A 10,089-nucleotide genomic window follows, 5' to 3' on the forward strand; every position below is an offset into this window, starting at 1 on the left:
CACGACACAGCATATACTCCCTTGTTTCGGGGAAATGCAAAGGTACTAGGAAAAAAAACTGACAGTATGGAAGAACAGACTCAAGAACAAATAAAGCACATAACATAAGCACATTAAAAGCATTGACTTTGTACACAGCATCTTGCAGAACATTATACTCTCTCCTTCCCTCTCAGGGGGAGCTTTTTGGTTAAGCAGTGCGTCGACAGCTTGCCGGCCTCTTATGCATCCCCAGGGGCTTTGTTTGTGGGCGTCCCCAGAACATCAGCTACTAGTAGACAGATCAAAATTCTAAGAAGTACGTCCTAGTAAAGTGACACTCACTTAAATGACAAAAGAAAAACTTCTAATTTCCTAAAAGTTCTGCTAGTTCATGTCTGGAGTGGAAAAAAAAAATTCACGGAACACTATACAGTTGTGCCTCCTTTATATGGACACTGGTTACCGGGCAAAACTGTTCAGGAAGCGAGACGCCTGTATAAACGAATTTTGAATAACAAAAAGGGTATGTTAAAAACACGTAACGATTAAAGTCTGCTTGTGTGCGCACATAATGGGCAGTGAAGTTGAAATCAGACAAAAGCTTGAGCTAGAACTGCATTAACATATCTGCCATTTTATAATATATATATAATGTGGGGCAGTTTGATTCACTCAGTGGTTCATGACACTTATGGCGGCGCCTCATGACAGAATAACGTATCTCCTACTACGACTCAGTCGGCTGACAGCTGCTGAATGCGGATTTCAACGTAGTGCAATTTTCTTTCGTTCAAATTTAAGCAGCGCTAACTTTTAGGACGAATACACAGAGGACATGACAGGACGGGCGCTGACTCCAACTGCAGTATGGCACATCATAAGGCGCGTCGACTGGGCCTCTCAGCACTGTAGAGAATGAAGAGAGAAGAAAGAAAGGGCATCATGCATGCATTTTCACTCTCGCTCTGCCTTTTGCTGGTACCGTTGTCTCAAGATACAGGAAAGGAAATATATGTAGTCTGTTGATCGAATGTTTTAGGGGAATTCACCAAGGTGGAGTAGACTTGTGAAAAGGGAGTAATTACTCATTGACATCCACCCAAGCGCAGCCATACGGCTACGAAGGAAAGCTAAACAGCTTCCTCAGAAACTTCGCAGTTAAAGAAAAATTCGTCCTGATCTGGGGTTCGAACCCGGGACCACCGCTCCACCGGAGCAGACGCTCTACCAACTGAGCTAACCTGGACGGCAAGCTTATGGTAGGGCGAGAGCGAATTGATCATTAACTCGAGCTTTCCTTTGTAGCCGTACGGCTGTGCTTGGGTGGATACATATGCAGTCTGTGTAGCCGATGTTCTACTCACATCGCTGTCCACATTAATGCGGCAAAATGCATCAGCCGCAATGGGCTCTATTTATTTCCACTCTGTCCATTGTCCAGAAAGCGAGTTTTCGTATTAACGAGGCGTAAATAGAATAAAAAGATTGGACGTGGTTGGCTGGCCGCGTCAGGCTGTGCCGAGTTGCGCGCAAAGTGTGTACGGTGACCTTCATCTTCTTAGTTGTGAAGTGCTTTCAACTGGTGCTCTTGAACCTGCAGCTAGCGTGAGAGTTCGAAGGTCTGAATCCATTGTGCCCATGGCACTGCAGGGCGTCCCGGTACCTGAAGGAACGCGTGTACATCAGAGAAAACCGGAGCCGAAGTAGGCACGTTGTCCACTTTGTCGTGAAGATTCTGTCCATTTGTTTCGTTAGTTGGCCAAAGTTGCCTGTTTCCTTGTGATTGAGACTTCTGCCGGGCGTGAGGCCTCTACTACGCAGTCAGAACTGCAAGTGCGCTATGTGGAGTCTAGCGTTCCTCCAGCTTCCCCGACAGCCGAGCGGCCGCAGGTACGTGCACAGCACGGCAGACAGCCGGTTACACCGAGGGAGACAGAAGCCATATTGGTTCGACGCGACCCTCCCTGACAGGTCTACGCCTCACTTGGCCTAGCGCGCAGAACGGACGCCTCGCTGCGCGTTGACATGACGCCCTGCTCGCGTCGAGAGAAATGAACGTGGCAAAAGAAAGAACTCACTCGGAGTGTCGTACGTTGCTGGCGTTGCGACGACGGCGCCCTCGCTACATGATGACGGGTGGGTTTACGTTACGGCCTAAAGGATTCCGTTTTCGATCGTCAATGAAGTATCGTCCGGGGCAGTCGAATGACGTGGACCAAGGCTTAGTGCAATCAAAGGGTGTTTTACTCAGGAAACACGTAGGACGGAGGACGGAAACACGTAGGACAAATAGGACGGAGCCGTATGGCCAAAATAAAAGTGCACGTACACACTGGCAACTAAGAAGACAATCTCCTAAACAGAAACTGAAACCAGAACTCACTATACAACAGTGGCTTTTTCCCTGGGTAGTAGTTGACCCACACAAAAGAATGGCTGCTTCGTTCCTCTGTCGTGTACGACTGAAACCGGTAGGAAATATAGGGAATCATTCCTGAGGTCGTAGCTGAGACATAAGCATTTGTTCCTGGTACTTCTGACTTAATTGCGCTGCTTAATTTCCTACTGCTGTTCTGTTCCAGCCTGTTTTGCAGCCCTCCGTTCCATAATTGCTGTCGAGATGTTCGGCGTAGAAAAACTCACTAATGCATTCGGACTGCTGCTGCTATTCCAAGGAGTGGCTTCGGTCATTGGCTCGCCTGTCGCCGGTAAGTAGCCGTTGACAATAGGCTTTTGCAAGCCGTAACTGCTGTCTTGTATTTAATGCCCGGAGGCTCGTGCTCTTGCTCGCAAAGTGTGGCGTACTTGTGTAGCCAACAGGGATCTGATGTACAGCCTTTGTCAAAAGTTTAGAGCCCAGGGGTTCTGCTTCTGGGCCACATTGCTTTGCTCGTAATGCGTCCTCAGCGTCCCAAATCTCCTGAAGGTAAGAAGATTTTTGGTCCTGCTCCCTCCGATGCGTAAGACTTCCATCAGTGCTACAGGAGCGCCACAATAGTGCTCAGAAGCAAACCCCCTGGGCTCTAAACTTTTGACAAAGGCTGTACTTCTACCGCCGTCATTTCCTGGACTGTTTGCCGGCAGCAGCTTTTATTTTTTACATTTTTGACAGCTGACTTCACAGGGCTGGAGTTACCGTCGAAATAAATCAAATCAAAATTGAACGAGGCAAACACAATTTTCAGAAAACACTCTTAAATACTTGTTCCTGCAAGGACAAAAAAAAATGTTTATAAAATGGCCTCATGCTTTGAGGAAGCGAGTAAATAATGCATGGTGTTGACATAAACTAAATCCACTTTCACTGCTACCATGGTATTTTTCTTCCATTCAGGAAAAAAAAAACTTACGTGAGTTTAAGCGGCTAAGGTGTTACAGTGACAACGCCTCCATTATAAAGGCGCTGTAGGTATGTACCTAAACACGTAGGTATCATAAACACGTACGTTTTGTTAGCGTTTGTAAGAAGCCACGACATACCCTCCACTGTTCTCAACAATGCACAATCGCAACCGCATCCGACAAGTCCAGACGCACGCGTGTTATGTTCCAGTGTTTCTTGACGTTTCACCGAAATCTCCACTACCTTGCACGCAGGTATTTTTTTCGATCTGACGGGCACGTACGACGCCTCCTTCTACATTGCTGGCTCGCTGATCACGCTGTCTGGCATCATGTGCCTGCCGCTGCCGTGGATCTCGCGCTGGGAGAAGCGGCGGAAAGAGGCGGGCCCCATTCCCACCATCATAACGACGACCGTCGGCGGAGATGAAGGAGACGAGGTCACGCTCAGCCCTCAAGGAGCCGGCGGTAGCGACGACTGCGAAGCCGGCCTCGCGGCTACCTAGGAGCTGCTCTTTCGCTACGGTTTCCGAGGGAGACTGCGAGAAGACAAAACAAACCAAAGACAAACTCGTCTTCGCGTATACTCAGCCAAGCAAGCCCCCGCACATGCATTCGTGGATCAGTCGAGAGCTGTGGTGGGTGACACAAGTCCAGCAGACACGCCTTCAGAACGCTGTGTCGCGGAGTTTCCAGGTTCTAGAGTGTGTGGAAGAACTCCTCGGACCATTGAAAATGGAGGTTTTCCTCCCCGAAACGCTCTTCCGGATAGTTCTTGGCCTGGAGGAGTTTCGGAGGAGACGAAGCCATCGGCAGAGACGCACTCACTGCAGCCAAGCATCCCGGCCTTTTCTGTCCCACCGTGCCAGTGTACGCTTGCGTTAGCTGAGTGAAGTGATGCCCAGAATTCAGCCGACACCCGGTCTATGTGCCAACTTCAGTGACTAAGAAATGGAATTCTGGCTGGAAGGAATGTGCGCCCAGCGTCCGGTGAAGGGTGTGTTTCTTCTAGCGCGGTTTTCGAGGAGGTGTGCTGCTAACTGTGCACTGCGGTTCCGTGTGCGTGACAGAGGGAGAACTTTCATGTGCCGGAGCTAACTTCATGCAGTGTCTGGAGTGTGGCATGCAGAAAGATTTTGTTGCTTGTCGCGTAGGCCAGTGCCCCCGGTTAAGTGACGCCGTATCGATAACCAGCGACGTGAGCCTGTCTTTGCGCAACAACAGCGCAGGATGCATGTCCCGCCGTCGACCGCGTGGTGTTCGTCCTGTTCTGCCCGAGGCAGTGCCGCATCTCCGTACGCAGCCGTTTTTCTCGCGCGTGGTTGCTGCAGGGTTATTACACTTCACTGTAATCACCGTGAGTGTTCTCTAGGCCGTCGTGATGCGGATAGCTTCGATGTTTTCGATCAACGCGCGCTAAGCCTCCGTATTTTCATAAACTATTGGCATGCTGTTGAATTCAGTTACAACCTTTCCCCGCTGGGAAAATTCGTTCTGCGACCAACGCTTAGAAAACCAAAGGCACACTACTTGCTGAAGCCCCCTCAGATGCAACTTGTAGTCCTGGATTATTGTAACCATAACATAGGCTTCCTAACCACACGACGCCTGTGATACACAATCAGTGTCCTAGCCCGCAGGCATTTAATAACTCAAGTTCGCACCTTCCCAATTTAGCTGTTTCTACAGAAGGTGGGCAGATGTCTACTCATTGGCCTTCGAAGACTGCTTCCAAGTTCGCATAGATCAAAAGCTCTGCGATACTTATTCCAGTGGTAAATTATACAACCAAGCCATGGATCACGATTTTCAAACTTGTTATAATTTTGGGTATTTATTTAGTACTACAGAGAGCCTACAGGAAAGCAGTTTATTGCGTTTTCTAGCGTTAGTTACATGAAAAAGACAAATATTTAGGATGGTTTGGTTTATTGACTTATTAGGGTTTAACGTCCGAAAGCAACTCAGGCTATGAGTGAAGGGCCGTAGTGAAGGGCTCCGGAAATTTCGACCACCTGGGGCTCTTTAACGTGCACTGACATCGCACAGCACATGGGCCTCTAGAAGTTCGCCTTCATCGAAATTCAGCCGCCGCGGCCGGTATCGAACCCGCGTCTTTCGCGTCACCAGCCGAGCGCCGTAACCACTGAGCCACCGCGGCGGGGCTATTTAGGATCCGATTGCGAATACAGAACTGAGCATCGTAAGAGAATAATTAGGGACCGTACCCTACTTCACTGATCTCACCCATAACAGGTTTATGTTATTCGTATCATTCTCAAAAGCTGCGCTTTTCAATCGTGTGGCCACTTCAGTGGACAGAATTATGGCACACTGTTTGTAATTGAGATCGGCTCTATGCTGTGCCCTCTTAATTTTACCTTTTCAACTAAAAGCACTCTGCATTACACTTCACGTTCTAAACGAGGACAACACGCGCTGTTAGGCGCCAGACTTGGAATAGCTTGCTGCTGCCTCCTCCCGCAATCTTCATATCCAGTAATTTCGGTTACAAGACGGCCGCCTTGCCTTTCATCGCTGATTCTTACATCTCCTGGTCCGCCTTAAGGTATCTGGCTAGGACATTGCTGAAATGTACTAAACTTATTTATGTGACCCATCAACTACAGCCCCTACAGCTACATACGCGTTGCTCTCTATTCACGCTTCCTTTCGATAAAATAACGCGAGAACTCTTCACACTTTCTGCAGTGAACAATATCATGTTAATTCTGTGTTCCGGTCACGGTCTTCCAAATACTCCGTGTCCATCTCAGCTGTCTTTCGTTCTTTCAAAGCATTCACGCCATCGTGTTCTCGTTATGTCTTCTTCCCACTTACACGCCGCCTTAATCACCTCTGTAACCATTTTCTTGTTTGTGACATCTATATTTTCGACCGTTTCCATTGTTTCTTGTCCGCAATGCTATCCACACCTTGGCCGGTTTAAAGTTTCTATGTACTAAATTTGACTGGGTTGTTATGTACATAAGCTGAGACCACTTTTTTTAATAAAAGAAATCAAGCACAAAGTTAAACCACCTCTGTTTTTATGTCTTAGTTTGTTGGTATTGCAAGAATGATCAAGACGATTTTAGTAAAATTAGGAAGCAAAGTCAAACTGACGATGTTTCTAAAAAATTTAAGAAAACTTCAATGAAGTCATAAGAACTGTCACTTTGTTTGCAAAAGGACTTTTGAAATACGAAGTTCGATCTTGAACGGCATGTTTACAAGAGGACGGAAAAGAGAAAGTACGCAGCTTCCGAAGTCCGTCGCCAGTCTCCAATAATATTTATGGGATATCTTTTCCCACATGGGCACTCTCGCGTGGATCACATGACTTGCACAAGGCACATTATTCCCGAGAGCGTCCACTTCATGTGGGCCACACTCTTCGTTTACGACATGCTACGCCGACGCCTTTTCCCTGGAGGAAATCGCTCATTTAGCGGCTGCATTGCCTAGTGCCGGCAGGGAGCACTTTGAGAAGGCATGGCGTGGATGGCTTGCTTTCACGGCAGTTATAAAGAGGTCGGCTCTTCCTTTGTAATTAAAAACAAATCAAACGCAGTCACTCTCGATCACCTCCGATTAGTATGTGTGGACTGAATCCAAATGAGACTACCCGAAGTCAGCAAGCAATTGTTTTATACATCTGAGGTACCCGAGTAGCCTTTAGTTACCGATGCAAAAGGTTCGAGGGAAGTGACATAGACTCTAAAGAAGCGTTATTGAGGTGGTAAATCGCAAAAAGGAGAGGGACGTTCAACGTAAGCGCAGATACTTGCACTTAATAGCAGTAAGTACTGCGCGCCCCATGCATATCAGGGATTATTAACAGCCTTGAGATTGGATTAAAAGCTCATGCGTCTTTGAAGCAAGTTATTTCGCAGCCCACCTTGCAGTCTTCTTTTCTTGAGCAACAGCGCAACGGCACAAGCCAGTTGTTGTACACCTTGCAGTCATTAGAAAGCAGGTTAGGTCGACAGGGAAAGCAAGAATGTAAGTCGTTGATTCAAATTAAGAAGTGTAGTGACGCAGGCAATTACACCTTCGGGTACCCTAGACAGAACAGCCCTTGTGCCCGAAGCTGGCACCATTACCTGGAATGAATTGAGAAGGCTTCTTTCTAAATTTATGCCGGTACTCCCCATATGCACCTTGTGCTCACACCCCAAGGTCACCACCCTTACCCACATCCTCCTATCATGCCCGGCATCTCCTCCCCCGCCGGGCCGGTGCCTCTCCGAACCTGGGAGGATTGGGAGACTTCACTGCTGTTAGCGGACCTGGCCAGGCAGAAGATCGCCGTCAGCCGGGCCGCATACGTCATGGACCAACACCACATGAACGTTTAGATCGTGAGTGTGGTCGTGCGGAGACCCAAGAGGCCTGCGGGCCTCCAATTCTCTTGCTAAATAAAGTTTCCCCATCCATCTGCCCTTCCGCTTCTGTGATGGGGGCGTCCAGCGCCTCGTTAGCGCTCCATCATAATCAGGAAGTGGAATTCGCGAAGTTTTCCCGCGAAGTTTCAGAATCCTAGGCCAGAGAAAGTTGAATAGGAAAATTCAAATAATTTGGACTCCGGCACACGAAGCCGTCCCCGGCAGCGAGACGGCCCATGAGCTGGCTCGAGATCTCTACCGCCGAGCCGCTACAGGGCCCCTCTATGACCGAGGGAGCGGAGAGCGCATGCTAACATATGGGGAGATCTCGCAGCATTATAGATTGGAGCGTAGACTGGAACCTCCGCCAGACCCGAAGTTAGACAACAGACAAGCAGTCGTGTGGAGGCGACTGCAAACGTATACGCATCTGCATCCGGTTATGGCGAACCACATTTTCCGCGAGGCCAGGAGCGATAAATGTAATCTTTGTAGCGCGAGTGGGACCCTCGACCACATAATATGGGAATGCCCGTATTCTCCCGGGGGGACGCACAATATAGACATGAGACACTTGGGGGACCCTGCTGCGCAGCTCGGACCCTGAGCTCCACCTCCTGCTCGTCCAACTGGCTGAAGAGGCTGCTGGGACCCAAGACCTCCCAGCCTGCATCTGAGGCGGCGGCACCCGCCCCCTGACCTGCGTGTCGGGGGGTGGGTAGATCACCTTATTCGTTGGGCATTAAAGTTTATTAAATCCGTCCGTCCATCCATCCATCCATCCTTCCTTCCTTAATTCTTTCGCTCCCCCCTTTATCCCTTCCCTCACGGCGCGGTTCGGGCGTCTACCGAGATATGTGACCGCTACTGCGTTATGTCCTTTCCTCAAAACAATTTTTTTTTTCATTTTCAGTATCTAGAGTTCCGTTCCACGGCACCGTCCGGTGGCACACTGCCTCCAGTGCCGTATACATCGCCGCGCCTCCCACAAGCTGCCCGTGCCAAGGCAACATTTCTAGGCGGATCCATAGCGCTGTGTGAATCTGCTTATTAAGCATGAACCAACTAGCCCACACCAGAATCCTCTTAGAACCCTAGCACCAGCGTCAGAAAACCGTGCTAAACTTTCCTGTTCTCGTAAACAATAAGCCCTGGGACTAGGGAACGCCAAAAACGAATCCTTCTTGAGGATCGCTGACATGTCCGTCAGAGTTGCTGGTAGGAGGAGTAATAACTGCGATGCAAGCAAAGTTTTACCTTCAGTAGCAGGTGGCGCAGTTGTAGAGTGGCTGACCCGATCTCCTTGCGCGCCATCTCCGCCGTTAAGACGTCGCTGAAATCGATCATATATCTTTCCTTTGATATAAGACAATGAGTTTTTCATTAAAGAAGTGCCATGAGCAGACCATTTACGAATATAGCGCTGGTGAATCAATAAGCGCGCTCCGCTGTAGCTTCGATGAGAAACAAACTATAGGTCTAGCGACGACTAGGGAGTAGCACACCTGAGCGCCGTCGTCCACCGCGCTCGCGGGTGGCACCATTGCGGTAAGCTCGCGGAATCCGGTGCTGCGAGCGTTGCGAACTTGTCGCTTACTTTAAGGATGCGGCAGGGACGGGGCCTTTATCGACGTAACGGCGGTAGAATGCGTAGCTTGAGCACCGCGGGACGTTGCTGCAGTACGCTGTTGCTACGCCGTCGGACGATACTCGAAGGCTGGATCAAAGCGCCGTCGGACGACACTATATACACACCGCATTCAAATTTTAATGCGTTGCTCTTAACAGAGAGAAATGAATTTTAATGAGAGGAAAAGGAGGAGAGGTCGGCCGGTGGTAACATGGCCCTGGCCTGCTACTCCACAGAGGGGAAAGGGAAGGGTAGGAAAGGGATTTTTCAAGATGTATGTTAACCAACTCGCCCAATCTGCAGTATTGTTAAATTACATTTCTAGTTCCTTGGGCTCTGTTTCATGTTTACCTTTCGACTTTAATAACCCAGCGGTACTGTGTGCTCTCATCGCTATTTGTATATGCAGAGCTAGAACGGCCTCTTGGTATGCGCGACACCACCTATGCCCTTGTGATGTCCAGGCCCTCTGTGGCTGGTTGCAGCCCTCTCCCGGCCATTCGTCTAGGATCTGCCGCATCTTATCGTCGGAGTTGTGGCGACAAACTCGTTTTTACAAGGATCATTTGCGGGTCTTTTGTGGTAGTCACGGAGGCCAACGGCATCATCGGCTGCTTTCTGAGTGGATGAGGACCGCCGATCAACTTACGGAGTTCCTCTGGAGGACGATTCTACCAACCTTGCCTAGGAAGAGGGAGGCCCATAGACCCCAGGGAAAACTTCTGACCCTTGGCGACCGTTCTGTGG

The 10,089-nt window shown here is 49.2% G+C and overlaps 1 protein-coding gene across 2 annotated transcripts in view; it reads left to right on the forward strand.

Annotated features, from left to right (window-relative positions):
- The window catches only part of LOC149339873 (monocarboxylate transporter 12-like), a 73,450-nt gene extending 67,088 nt beyond the window's left edge, over window positions 1-6,362 (forward strand). For both annotated transcript variants that reach the window (XM_089548552.1, XM_089548551.1), the window contains exons 5-6: window positions 2,565-2,690; window positions 3,580-6,362. In XM_089548552.1, the coding sequence (XP_089404678.1) occupies window positions 2,565-2,690; window positions 3,580-3,830 (377 nt within the window). In that variant the 3' untranslated portion in view covers window positions 3,831-6,362. The remainder of the gene's footprint in view (window positions 1-2,564; window positions 2,691-3,579) is intronic.
- The last annotated feature ends 3,727 nt before the right edge of the window (window positions 6,363-10,089 follow it).

This window comes from Amblyomma mixtum, chromosome 6 (assembly GCF_055824585.1).
Source record: "Amblyomma mixtum isolate Tamu chromosome 6, ASM5582458v1, whole genome shotgun sequence".
NCBI classification, from domain to species: Eukaryota; Metazoa; Arthropoda; class Arachnida; order Ixodida; family Ixodidae; genus Amblyomma; species Amblyomma mixtum.